Here is a 15,022-nt window from a genome sequence, read left to right on the forward strand (position 1 = left end):
AGGTAACAGGAAATCAACCATGCATCTCACCTAGGCCTTGAGGGGGTATTGATGGCAAGTGAAACTAAAATCCTTTTGCTTTAACAGGACACCGCTGAAGAAAAGCAACCATCCTACCAAGGGAGAAAAAAAAATCAGAATGTCTATGGAACAAAGCTAAATGAGACTTGGCCCTATTTCAGAATGTAGCGCCTCTTCCGGGCTTGCTTTGTAACAAGGTAGTCTTATAACCAACTTGCATAATACTAGCATGGAAGCTCGGGAGTATCAGCTTTGGACTGGTAGAAAACAACATATCTTTGTCGGAGACATCTTTATCTGATTTTGAGGCTACGTGCTCGGTCTCCAAACAATAATAATGTTAGGATCTAGTACTACTAGGGTATGGTTGTACTACACATATAACGCGGCACAGTAGACCTTGAAGGCAGTAGGAAATTTCCAGTCAGGTTCTTGGAGCACGGATGAGTTTCATCATCTTATCATTGCTCAGCATCTTCAGGGGATTTGATTTGGGCCCCAGCAATTAAGAAAGGCCAGCGAGCGTTGTTGGCCTGAACGTGGCGCTCATACCGCGACATGACCCTGCCGATGTTGGCTTCCGCGTCGTCGTAGCCGTCCGACACATCCCCATCCGAGTATTCCACTTGGTCTGTCGGTGGCTTCGTGGACTCGATCCACGCCACGAACGCTGCCCCCTCCTCGTCCCGCTCCAACTCCGGCTTCCTCTTGGAGCCACACCCCGCCTCCTTCTCCGCCTTGGCGTCGAGGAAGTCCTCCTCCTTCTCCAGCAGCGCCACGAACTTGATGAGCGCCTCCTCCTCCGCCGTGGTGAGGGTCCTCAACTCCACCTTGGCCTTGACCTCCGGCTTGGCCTTCTTCACCTTGACCTTGAGGATCGGCGCCTCCTCCTTCTCCGTCTGGAACGGGGTCAAGGGGAAACCCATCGCCGGATCCGCTCCGCTTCTCTCCTCTCCTTGTTGGTTTAGGGTTTGGTGGATTTCTCTGTCTGCCTCGCTGGATGATCTTCTTCTGAACGAAAACGAGAGAAGGCGGCGGCGGCTGGCGTATATATTTCTAGGCGAACACTCGGGTTGGAGTCGGGCCTGGCCGGACCGTCCTCTTCCATCATACTCGTTCATTGGGCTGGGCTGGCTGGGCCCTCATCACTTCCTTTTTTTTTCTTTCTGAAACAGAGAAAGAGAGATTATTTTTTTGAGAACGACAGAGAAAGAGAGATTTTTTTAGGGCAACAGAGAAAGAGAGATGTTTTTTGAGGGAACAAAGAAAGAGAGATAAGTCAGACTAGCTTCGTTGGGCCAGTCATCTTTCAAGGAGAAAAGTCATATTTGGTTGGGATTTTGTCTCTCGATGCCAGTCTCATTCACATATTTTCAAAATATGAACATTTTTTGAAATTATGATCATTTCCATACTATTTCAGGAACATTTATTGAAAACACAAACATTTTCTAAAGTTTCTGGAACATTTTGTGAAATTATGAACATTTTTATAAAATTTCAGCAACAATTATTGAAAACACAAACTCTTTTAAAAGTTTCTGGAACATTATTTGAAACAATGTACCTTTTATGAAATTTTCAACACTTCTAACTGTCAGCATATTTAGAATTTACTAAACATTTTTTGGAAACATGAACATCTTTAAAACTTTCAGGAAAAAATAAATAAATATTTCTTACTATCGGCATATTTAAAATGTATTAAACATTGTCTGAAAACATGAACATCTTTTAAATTTTCATGAACACATTTGGAATATTTTTAAGCATGGGTATTTTTTAGAAAATTGGGAATGTTTTTTTAAGTTTCATGGTCACTTTTCTGGAAATGTGAACAATTTAGAAAGAGAAAACAATTTTAAACAATTTAAAAAATTTAGCCTGGGGCTGCCGCCCCAGCGTACCAGCATGGGGGCCTGGCGCCACCTGCAGCCCAGGCTGCCAGATCTGGCTGAGCCAGACCAGGCCGACCCAAGTGGACACACGCAGCCCCGCCAGTCCGCGTGTTGCTCCCACGCCGCTCCTGTTCCACCGCACCCACCAAACCGCGTAGCCCATGGCCGCCCATATCCGAGCCACAGAGCCGCCACGGCCAAGCCACCACCGAGCACCGCCAGAATCGGCTTCCACACTGCCCATACAGCCACAGAAGCCAGCGCCTCCCGCCAGGTCCCGGGGCCGCCGCCCCGGCGTCCACCCGCCGCCAGCCGGGTGCCTCGTCTAGGGCCGATGTGCCGCGCGAGAGGAGAGGGCCCGCCGCTGCCGGCCGCCACGTGGGCTTTGCCCGCCGACAGCGGTGGTGAGGGAGGGGCTGGAGTAGAGGGTGTTGGCGGCGGCGGCGCTAAGGTTCGCTCAAGCGAGCGACGCCGGCGCTGGAGAGAAAACCCGCCCGGGTGGTTGATTTTGGTCCTTGCATGACACTGGTGTTTTCTAGCGGTGAAGACATGATGAACCTCATCAACTTGAGCCGTGTAGTCAGCAAGGCAGATCTGGATTTTCCGAACATTGGCACACTGACAAACACTGGTTTGATCTGCTTCCTATGTACATTACGATTATATATTTGTAATACTGTTGAATGCATGATAAACCTGCTCAATACTGTTTGATTCCCATTGTTTGTAATACTTAATATGTAATGATTAACTCTGAATCTATTTGTTTCCTGTCGTTTGTAACATTTTTTGCTTGGTTCTCCTACTGGATTGATAACTTTGTTTCTTAACTGAGGGAAATACTTATCTCTACTGTATTGCATCATTCTTTCCTCTTCGAGGAAATCCCAACGCAGCTCACAAGTAGCATGGGGGCCTCATCCACTTCCATCCCACCGTCCACATCTAGCCTAGCTTTGCCCCCTCGTCGGCGGCATCCAAACCCTAGCTCGCCACGGGCTTCTTCAGCAACAATGGCAAGGGGAAGTTCTACCCCGGCGGGGGCTCATCCCACACGCCTCCTCCTCCGCGGCCGGCTCATTGACGCGGCGGGCCGCCATGGGAGCGGGATAGGCTATACATCCCAGTCCACCAGGTATGGTGGCATTGTCAGTACTGCCATCCCCTGCCGTACCAAGATGTCAGCCTGCCGCACGGCTAGCATCTGGACCCGCAGTGCATGCCGATTCCGACGGTGTCGCACTCGTCGGGGGCGCACACTGAGGAGGTGTGCAGACGCCGCGAGCACCTTACGCTAGAGTAGCTTCTTCTCTGTACATACGCGTCGGACTCTCCTAACTGGGAGGTCTGGTTCACGTTGGAGCATGAGGAGGAGAGCCGCCACGGCATGCAGGTCAACCCAGGCATCCTGCTACCTCTTGAGCACTGCATTGGATTTCCCCGAAGAGGAGAGGATGATGCAGTAAAGTAGCGTAAGTATTTCCCTCAGTTTTTGAGAACCAAGGTATCAATCCAGTAGGAGACCACGCACAAGTCCCTCGTACCTACACAAAACGATAGCAACTCGCAACCAACGCTTAGGGGTTGTCAATCCCTTCACGGTCACTTACAAGAGTGAGATCTGATAATATTTTTGGTATTTTTGATAGATAGATGCAAAGTAAAAAGTAAAGGAAAAGCAAAAACAAAGCAAGTAAATAAAGTGATAGAGATTGATATGATGAGAATAGAACCGGGGGCCATAGATTTCACTAGAGGCTTCTCTCAAGAGCATAAGTATTCTACAGTGGGTGAACAAATTATTGTTGAGCAATTGACATAATTGAGCATAGTTATGAGTATATCTAGGCAATGATCATGTATATAGGCATCACGTCCAAAACAATTATATCGAAACGATTCCGCATCTACTACTATTACTCCACTCATCGACTGCTATCCAGCATGCATCTAGAGTATTAAGTTAAAAACAGAGTAACGCCGTAAGCAAGATGACATGATGTAGAGGGATAAATTCATGCAATATGATAAAAACCCCATCTTGTTATCCTCGATGGCAACAATACAATACGTGCCTTGCTACCCCTTCTGTCACTGGGTAAGGACACCGCAAGATTGAACCCAAAGCTAAGCACTTCTCCCATTGCAAGAACTACCAATCTAGTTCGCCAAACCAAAAAGGATAATTCGAAGAGACTTGCAAAGATAACTCAATCATACATAAAAGAATTCATAGAAGAATCAAATATTTTCCATAGATAATACTGGATCATAAACCCACAATTCATCGGTCTCAACAAACACACCGCAAAAAGAAGATTACATCGAATAGATCTCCACGAGAGAGGGGGAGAACATTGTATTGAGATCCAAAAAGAGAGAAGAAGCCATCTAGCTACTAGCTATGGACCCGAAGGTCTAAAGTAAACTACTCACACTTCATCGGAGGGGCTATGGTGATGATGTAGAAGCCCTCCGTGGTGGATGCCCCCTCTGGCGGAGCTCTGGAACAGGCCCCAAGATGGGATCTCGCGGATACAGAAGGTTGCGGCGGTGAAATTAGGTTTTTGGCTCCTGTTCTGATCGTTCGGCGATACGTAGGTATATATAGGAGGAAGGAGTACGTCGGTGGAGCTCCGAGGGGCCCACGAGGTAGGGGGGCGCGCCTAGGAGGGGGGCGCCCTCCACACTCGTGACCTCCTCGGAGACTTCTTGGAGTAGGGTCCAAGTCTCCTGGATCACGTTCGGTTGGAAAATCATGATCCCGAAGGTTTCATTCCGTTTGGACTCTGTTTGATATTCTGTTTCTTCGCAATACTGAAAAAGGCAAAAAACAGCAATTCTGGGCTGGGCCTCCGGTTAATAGGTTAGTCCCAAAAGTAATATAAAAGTGGAAAATAAAGCCCAATATAGTCCAAAATAGTAGATAAAGTAGCATGGAGCAATCAAAAATTATAGATACGTTGGAGACGTATCAGGCATCCCCAAGCTTAATTCCTGCTCGTCCTCGAGTAGGTAAATGATAAAAAAGAATTTTGATGTGGAGTGATACTTTGGCATAATTTCAATGTAAATCTCCTTAATTGTGATATGAATATTCAGATCCAAAAGATTCAAGACAAAAGTTCATATTGACATAAAAAATAATAATACTTCAAGCATACTAATCAAAGCAATCATGTCTTCTCAAAATAACATGGTCAAAGAAAGTTATCCCTACAAAATCATATAGTCTGGCTATGCTCCATCTTCCCCACACAAAATATTTAAATCATGCACAACCCCGATGACAAGCCAAGCAATTGTTTCATACTTTAACATTTTCAAAACTTTTTCAATCTTCATGCAATACATGAGCATGAGCCATGGATATAGCACTATGTGGAATAGAAGGGTGGTTGTGGAGAAGACAAAAAGAGGGAAGATAGTCTCACATCAACTAGGCGTATCAACGGGCTATGGAGATGCCCATCAATAGATATCAATGTGAGTGAGTAGGGATTGCCATGCAACGGATGCACTAGAGCTATAAGTATATGAAAGCTCTACAAAAGAAACTAAGTGGGTGTACATCCAAGTTGCTTGCTCACGAAGACCTAGGGCATTTTGAGGAAGCCTATCATTGGAATATACAAGCCAAGTTCTATAATGAAAAATTCCCACTAGTATATGAAAGTGACAAAATGAGAGACTCTCTATCATGAAGATCTTGGTGCTACTTTGAAGCACAAGTGTGGTAAAAGGATAGTAGCATTGTCCCTTCTCTCTTTTTGTCTCATTTTTTTTATTTGGGCCTTTCTCTTCTTTTTTTTGGCCTCTTTTTTTTCGTCCGGAGCCTCATCCCGACTTGTGGGGGAATCATAGTGTCCATCATCCTTTCCTCACTTGGGACAATGCTCTAATAATGATGATCATCACACTTTTATTTTTCTTACAACTCGATACTTAGAACAAAGTATGACTCTATATGAATGCCTCCGGCGGTGTACCGGGATATGCAATGAATCATGCGTGACATGTATGAAAGAATTATGAACGGTGGCTTTGCCACAAATACAATGTCAACTACATGATCATGCTAGCAATATGACAATGATGGAGCGTGTCGTAATAAATGGAACGATGGAAAGTTGCATGGCAATATATCTCGGAATGGCTATGGAAATGCCATGATAGGTAGGTATGGTGGCTATTTTGAGGAAGGTCTATTGTGGGTGTATGATACCGGCGAAAAGTGCGCGGCATTAGAGAGGCTAGCAAAGGTGGAAGGATGGGAAAAAGTGTGTATAATCCATGGACTCAACATTAGTCATAAAGAACTCATATACTTGTTGCAAAAATCTAGAAGTTATCAAAGCAAAGTATTACGCGCATGCTCCTAGGGGGGATAGATTGGTAGGAAAAGACCATCACTCGTCCCCGACCACCACTCATAAGGAAGACAATCAATAAATAAATCATGCTCTGAGTTCATCACATAACGGTTCACCATACGTGCATGCTACGGGAATCACAAACTTCAACACAAGCATTCTTTGAATTCATAACTACTCAACTAGCATGACTTTAATATTATCACCTCCATATCTCAAAACAATTATCAAGCATCAAACTTATCTTAGTATTCAACGCACTCAAAAGAAAGTTTCACATGTCTTGAACACCAAGTATATTAACATTAAGCAAATTACCATGCTATTAATGACTCTCAAAATAATCTAAGTGAAGCATGAGAGATCAATAGTTTCTCTAAAACAAATCCACCACCGTGCTATGAAAGATATAAGTGAAGCACTAGAGCAAAAATTATCACGCTCAAAAGATATAAGTGAGGCACTATGAGCAAAATTATCAAGCTCAAAAGATATAAGTGAAGCACATAGAGTATTCTAACAAATTCCAATTCATGTATGGATCTCTCAAAAGATGTGTATAGCAAGGATGATTGTGGTAGACTAACAAGCAAAGACACAAATAATACAAGACGCTCCAAGCAAAACACATATCATGTTGGTGAATAAAAATATAGCTCCAAGTAAATTACCGATGGAAGTGGACGAAAAGAGAGGATGCCTTCCGGGGCATCCCCAAGCTTTGAATTTTTGGTGTCCTTGGATTATCTTGGGGGTTCCATGGGCATCCCCAAGCTTAGGCTCTTGCCACTCCTTATTCCATAATCCATCAAAAGAATTCACCTAAAACTTGAAAACTTCACAAGGCAAAACTCAACAGAAATCTCGTGAGCTCCCTTAGAGAAAGAAAACAAAAGACTACTTCAAGGTACTGTAATTAACTCATTATTTATTTATATTGGTGTTAAACCTACTGTATTCCAACTTCTCTATGGATTATAAACTAATTTACTAGCCATAGATTCATCAAAATAAGCAAACAACACACGAAAAAACAGAATCTGTCAAAAACAGAACAGTCTGTAGCCATCTGTAACTAATGCAAACTTCTGGAACTCTAAAAATTCTACCAAAATAGGAAGTCCTGGAAACTTTGTTTATTGATCAGAAGCAAAAAGAGTCAACGCAAAATCACGTTCCTGTGATTTATCATAACTAAATTCGTGCGCGCAAAGTTTCTGTTTTCAGCAGAATCAAGTCAACTATCATCGTAGGTTATCCTATAGGTTCTACTTGGCACAAACACTAATTAAAACATAAAACCACATCCAAACAGAAGGTAGATGGATTATTTATTCCTAAACAGAAGTAAAAACAAAAAACACAAAATAAATTGGTTGCCTCCCAACAAGCGCTATCGTTTAACGCCCTAGCTAGTCATAAAAGCAATGATAGATCTAGGTATTGCCATCTTTGGTAGGCAATCCATAAGTGGCTCTCATGATAGATTCATATGGTAATTTTATTTTCTTTCTAGGCAAGTGTTCCATACCCTTCTTTAAGGGAAATTGGAATCTAATATTCCCTTCCTTCATATCAATAATTGCACCAATCGTTCTAAGGAAAGGTCTACCAAGAATAATAGGACATGAAGGATTGCAATCTATATCAAGAACGATAAAATCTACGAGCACATAATTCCTATTTGCAACAATAAGAACATCATTAATTCTTCCCATAGGTTTTTTAATAGTGGCATCCGTAAGATGCAAGTTTAGAGAGCAATCATCAAAATCACGGAAATCTAGCAAATCACATAAAGTTTTGGGTATAGTAGAGACACTAGCACCCAAATCACACAAAGCATGAAACTCAAAATCTTTAATTTTAATTTTAATAGTAGGTTCCCACTCATCATAGAGTTTTCTAGGGATAGAAACTTACAACTCAAGTTTTTCTTCATAAGATTGCATCAAAGCATCAACAATATGTTCGGTAAAGGCCTTATTTTGACTATAAGCATGAGGAGAATCTAGCACGGATTGCAACAAGGAAATACAACCAATCAAAGAACAATTTTCATAATTAAATTCCTTGAGATCCAAAATAGTGGGTTTAGCAACATCACGGTTTTTATTTATTTCAATCCCACTTTCATCAATTTCATCAAGATCTAGAAACTCCGAATTCTTAAAACGCCTTCTAGGTAAAGGAAGATAATCTTTAGATTCATCAAGATTCATATTGAAAAACAAAGATTTAATGGGGGACACATCAATAACTTTTAGATCTTCATCTTGATTTTCATAGGGATTGGAAGAACACACTTTAATAAAGGCATCTTTGGAAGCACGCATCCTAGTGGTTCTTTCCTTGCACTCATCAATGGAAATTATAATGGCTTTGAGAGACTCATTGATATCATGCTTAGGAGGAATAGATCTAAGATTTAAAGAATCAATTTCAAGAGAAATTTTATCAACGTTCCTAGCCAAATCATCAACTTTAAGCAATTTCTCTTCAAGCAAAGCATTAAAATTCTTTTGTGAATTCATAAACTCTTTAACACTACTCTCAAATTAAGAGGGCATCTAATTAAAATTTCCATAAGTGTTATTGTAGGAATTTCCATAATTATTAGAAGGATTACTAGGATAAGGCCTAGGATTAAAATTCCCTCAATAAGCGTTGTTTCCAAAACTATTCCTACCAACAAAATTCACATCCATAGATTCATTATTATTCTCAAGCAAAGTAGATAAAGACATATCATTGGGATCAAGAGGAGTATTTTTAGGAGCAAACATCTTCATAAGTTCATCCATCTTTTCACTCAAAACATTGATTTCTTCTATAGCATGCACTTTTTTATTAGAAGATCTTTCGGTGTGCCATTGAGAATAATTAACCATAATATTATCAAGCAATTTAGTAGCATCGCCTAACGTAATTTCCATAAAAGTGCCTCCCGCGGCCGAATCTAAAAGATTTCTAGAAGCAAAATTCAATCCGGCATAAAATTTTTGTATGATCATCCATAAATTCAAACCATGAGTAGGGCAATTGCGAAGCATTAATTTCATTCTTTCCCAAGATTGGGCAACATGCTCATGATCAAGTTGTTTAAAATTCATGATGTCGTTCCTAAGAGTGATAATCTTAGCGGGAGGAAAATACTTAGAGATAAAAGCATCTTTGCACTTGTTCCAAGAATCAATACTATTTTTAGGCAAAGACGAAAACCAAACTTTAGCACGATCTCTAAGTGAAAACGGAAATAACTTCAATTTAACAATATTGTTATCCGTATCTTTCTTCTTTTGCATATCACACAAATCAACAAAATTGTTTAGATGAGTAGCGGCATCTTCACTAGGAAGGCCGGCGAATTGATCTTTCATAACAAGATTCAACAAAGCGGTATTGATTTCACAAGACTCATCATTATTAAGAGGAGCAATAGGAGTACTAAGGAAATCATTATTATTGGTATTCGAGAAATCACACAATTTGGTATTATCTTGCGCCATGGCAACAAGTAATCCAAAACACAAGCAAACAGAAAGGCAACAGGAAAAAGGCAAACGGAAAAGAGAGGAGGAGATTGGGAAAGAGAGGGCGAATAAAACGGCAAGGGTGAAGTGGGGGAGAGGAAAACGACAGGCAAATGGCAAATAATGTAATGCGAGAGATAGGGATTGCGATGGGTATTTGGTATGGTTGACTTGCTTGCCTAAACCTCCCCGGCAACGGCGCCAGAAATTCTTCTTGCTACCTCTTGAGCACTGCGTTGGATTTCCCCGAAGAGGAGAGGATGATGCAGTAAAGTAGCGTAAGTATTTCCCTCAGTTTTTGAGAACCAAGGTATCAATCCAGTAGGAGACCACACACAAGTCCCTCGTACCTACACAAAACGATAGCAACTCGCAACCAATGCTTAGGGGTTGTCAATCCCTTCACGGTCACTTACGAGAGTGAGATCTGATAATATTTTTGGTATTTTTGATAGATAGATGCAAAGTAAAAAGTAAAGGCAAAGCAAAAACAAAGCAAGTAAATAAAGTGATAGAGATTGATATGATGAGAATAGACCCGGGGGCCATAGGTTTCACTAGAGGCTTCTCTCAAGAGCATAAGTATTCTACGGTGGGTGAACAAATTACTGTTGAGCAATTGACAGAATTGAGCATAGTTATGAGTATATCTAGGCAATGATCATGTATATAGGCATCACGTCCAAAACAAGTAGATCGAAATGATTCTGCATCTACTACTATTACTCCACTCATCGACCGCTATCCATCATGCATCTAGAGTATTAAGTTAAAAACAGAGTAGCGCCGTAAGCAAGATGACATGATGTAGAGGGATAAATTCATGCAATATGATAAAAACCCATCTTGTTATCCTCGATGGCAACAATACAATACGTGCCTTGCTGCCCCTTCTGTCACTGGGTAAGGACACCGCAAGATTGAACCCAAAGCTAAGCACTTCTCCCATTGCAAGAACTACCAATCTAGTTGGCCAAACCAAAAAGGATAATTCGAAGAGACTTGCAAAGATAACTCAATCATACATAAAAGAATTCAGAGAAGAATCAAATACTTTCCATAGATAATACTGGATCATAAACCCACAATTCATCGGTCTCAACAAACACACCGCAAAAAGAAGATTACATCGAATAGATCTCCACGAGAGAGGGGGAGAACATTGTATTGAGATCCAAAAAGAGAGAAGAAGCCATCTAGCTACTAGCTATAGACCCGAAGGTCTGAAGTAAACTACTCACACTTCATCGGAGGGGCTATGGTGATGATGTAGAAGCCCTCCGTGGTGGATGCCCCCTCCGGCGGAGCTCCGGAACAGGCCCCAAGATGGGATCTCGCGGATACAGAAGGTTGCGGCGGTGGAATTTGGTTTTTGGCTCCTGTTCTGATCGTTCGGGGATACGTAGGTATATATAGGAGGAAGGAGTACGTCGGTGGAGCTTCGAGGAGCCCAGGAGGTAGGGGGGCGCACCCAGGGGGGCGCCCTCCACCGTCGTGACCTCCTCGGAGACTTCTTGGAGTAGGGCCCAAGTCTCCTAGATCACCTTCGGTTGGAAAATCACTATCCCAAAGGTTTCATTCCGTTTGGATTCCGTTTGATATTATGTTTCTTCGAAATACTGAAAAAGGCAAAAAACAGCAATTCTGGGCTGGGCCTCCGGTTAATAGGTTAGTCCCAAAAGTAATATGAAAGTGGAAAATAAAGCCCAATATAGTCCAAAGCAGTAGATAAAGTAGCATGGAGCAATCAAAAATTATAGATACGTTGAAGACGTATCACATCCCCCCGTCTCCTGATCAAGTCGAAGGAGGAGGAGGAGGAGGAGGAGACCTACTAGGTGATACGTCTCCAACATATCTATAAGTTTTGATTGTTCCATTCTGTTATATTATCATTCTTGGATGTTTTATAATCATTTTATAGTAATTTTATATCATTTTTTGGTACTAACCTATTGACATAGTGCCAAGTGCCAGTTGCTGTTTTCTGCATGTTTTTACATCGCAGGAAATCAATACCAAACGGAGTCCAAACGCAGTGAAATTTTTGTGGATTTTGTTTGGACCAGAAGACATCCAGTGGGCCGGAGAAGCGCCTGGGGGTACTTCGAGGGGAGCACAGCCCACCAGGGCGTGCCTGGAGGCCCAAGCGCGCCCTGGTGGCTTGTGCCCACCTTGGGTGCCGCCCGAACCGACTCTTTGCTCTATAAATACCCCAATATTTTAGAAACCCTACGGGAGTCGACGAAAAATCAATTCCAGCCGCCGTAGAGTCCAGAACCACCAGATCCAATCCAGACACCATCATGGAGGGGTTCATCATGCCCATTGGTGCCTCTCCGATGATGCGTGAGTAGTCTCTTGTAGACCATCGGGTCCGTAGTTAGTAGCTAGATGGCTTCCTCTCTCTCGTTTGATCCTCAATATAACGGTCTCTTGGAGATCCATATGATGTAACTCTTTTTGCGGTGTGTTTGTTGGGATCGGATGAACTTTGAGTTTATGATCAGATACATCTTTTTTTCCATGAAAGTTATTTGAGTCTTCTTTCATCTCTTATATGCATGATTGCTTATAGCCTCGTATTGCTTCTCCGATATTTGGGTTTAGTTTGACGAACTTGATCTATTTATCTTGCAATGGGAAGAGGTGCTTCGTAATGGGTTCGATCTTACGGTGCTTGATCCCGGTGACAGAAGGAGAACCAACACATATGTATCATTGCCATTAAGGATAACAAGATGGGGTCTATTTCTACATAAATAGATCTTGTCTACATCATGTCATCATTTTTATTGCATTACTACGTTTCTCCATGAACTTAATACACTAGATGCATGCTGGATAACAGTCGATGGAGTAATAGTAGTAGATGCAGGCAGGAGTCGGTCTACTAATCTTGGACGTGATGCCTATATAATGATCATTGCCTAACTATCATTATGATTGTTTGGAATTGTTGTCGGGGAAGTAGTAATTTCAAAAAAAATCATACGCACATGCAAGATCATGGTGATGCATAGCAATGAGAGGGGAGAATGTTGTCCACATATCCTTGTAGACCGAAAGCGGAAGCGTTATGAAAACGCGGTTGATATAGTCGTACGTCTTCACGATCGACCGATCCTAGTACCGAACGTACGACACCTCTGCGATCTGCACACGTTCAGCTCGGCAACGTTCCACGAACTCACGATCCAGTAGAGCTTCGAGGGAGAGCTCCGTCAGCACGACGGCGTGATGACGATGATGATGAAGTGATACGTCTCCAACGTATCTATAATTTTTGATTGTTCCATGCTATTATATTACCCCTTTTGGATGTTTATAGGCTTTATTTTACACATTTATATCATTTTTGGGACTAACCTACTAACCGGAGGCCCAGCCCGTATTGCTGTTTTTTGCCTATTTCAGTATTTCGAAGAAAAGGAATATCAAACGGAGTCCAAACGGAATGAAACCTTCGGGAGCGTGATTTTTGGAACGAACGTGATCCAGAGGACTTGGAGTGCAAGTTAAGAAGCAGCCGAGGAGGCCACGATATAGGAGGGCACGCCCACCCCTACAGGGCGCGCCCCCTATCTCGTGGGCCCCTCGGGCGGCCACCGACGTACTTCTTCCTCCTATATAAGCCTACATACTCCGAAAACATCCAGGGAGACAACGAAACAAAATTTCCACCACCGTAACCTTCTGTATCCGCGAGATCCCATCTTGGAGCCTTCGCCGGTGCTCCGCCGGAGGGGGAATCGACCATGGAGGGCTTCTACATCAACACGATAGCCCCTCTGATGAGTTGTGAGTAGTTTACCATAGACCTTCGGGTCCATAGTTATTAGCTAGATGTCTTCTTCTCTCTCTTTGGATCTCAAAACAATGTTCTCCCCCTCTCTTGTGGAGATCTATTCGATGTAAACTCTTTTTGCGGTGTGCTTATCGAGATCCGATGAATTGTGGGTTTATGATCAAGTTTATCTATGAGAAATATTTGAATCCCCTCTGAATTCTTTTATGTATGATTGAGTTATCTTTGCAAGTCTCTTTGAATTATCAGTTTGGTTTGGCCTACTAGATTGATCTTTCTTGCCATGGGAGAAGTGCTTAGCTTTTGGTTCAATCTTGCGGTGTCCTTTCCCAGTGACAGTAGGGGCAGCAAGGCACGTATTGTATTGTTGCCATCGAGGATAAAAAGATGGGGTTTATATCATATTGCTTGAGTTTATCCATCTACATCATGTCATCTTGCTTAATGCGTTACTCTGTTCTTTATGAACTTAATACTCTAGATGCAGGCAGGAGTCGGTCGATGTCTGGAGTAATAGTAGTAGATGCAGGCAGGAGTCGGTCTACTTGTCACGGATGTGATGCCTATATACATGATCATGCCTAGATAATCTCATAATTATTCGCTTTTCTATCAGTCTTTTCCATTGTAACCGACTCTGTGTAACCCCTGTCAAACGGGCGTCCACTGGGTCTTCGGCAAGGGAGCCGGGCAGTTAACCTGCCCGGACGTCTTCTGCCAAGCCTGTCAAAGGTGATGGGAGTTTTAGATCCCGCATAGAGTCAAACTATGGAAAGCAAGTGTCCCGTAAGGGATAAAATGGCTTACCTCGCCAGCTTGACGCTGCGAGCTAAATCCGCGATCTTCGGTAGCGGATGGGGGAGCCTCGGCGCCCTTGAACAGCACCCTCCAGGCGTCTTCGTACATAGTGTCGAAGAGCCTGCTCAAGGTTGGGTGCTGTGCCGGATCAAACTCCCACAAATTGAAAGCCCGCTGTTGGCACGGGAGAATCCAGCGGATGAGCATGACCTGGATTATGTTGACAAGCTTGAGCTTCTTGTTCACCAGGGTTTGGACGCAGGATTGAAGTCCGGTCAGCTCCTCTGAATCGCCCCACGTTAGGCCCTTCTCTTTCCAGGAGGTAAGCCGTGTGGGGATCCCAGATCTGAATTCGGGGGCCGCTGCCCATTTGGGGTCACGCGGCTCGGTGAAGTAGAACCACCCCGATTGCCACCCTTTAATGGTTTCCACGAAGGCGCCCTCGAGCCATGTAATGTTGGGCATCTTGCCCACCATGGCACCTACACACTCCGCTTGGCAGCCGCCTACCACCTTCGGCTTGACATTGAAAGTCTTCAGCCATAAGCCAAAGTGGGGCTGGAAGCAGAGGAAGGCCTCGCACACGACGAT

At 43.1% G+C, this 15,022-nt stretch overlaps 1 protein-coding gene across 1 annotated transcript; it reads right to left on the reverse strand.

Annotated features, from left to right (window-relative positions):
• Positions 1–287: 287 nt before the first annotated feature.
• LOC123160680 (uncharacterized) lies at positions 288–1,024 on the reverse strand. The gene has a single exon (XM_044578529.1). It carries the CDS (start codon positions 945–947, stop codon positions 483–485), a length of 465 nt encoding a protein of 154 aa, XP_044434464.1. The 5' UTR covers positions 948–1,024; the 3' UTR covers positions 288–482.
• Positions 1,025–15,022: the final 13,998 nt, after the last annotated feature.

This window comes from Triticum aestivum, chromosome 7B (genome assembly GCF_018294505.1).
Source record: "Triticum aestivum cultivar Chinese Spring chromosome 7B, IWGSC CS RefSeq v2.1, whole genome shotgun sequence".
In the NCBI taxonomy this organism is placed as follows: Eukaryota; Viridiplantae; Streptophyta; class Magnoliopsida; order Poales; family Poaceae; genus Triticum; species Triticum aestivum.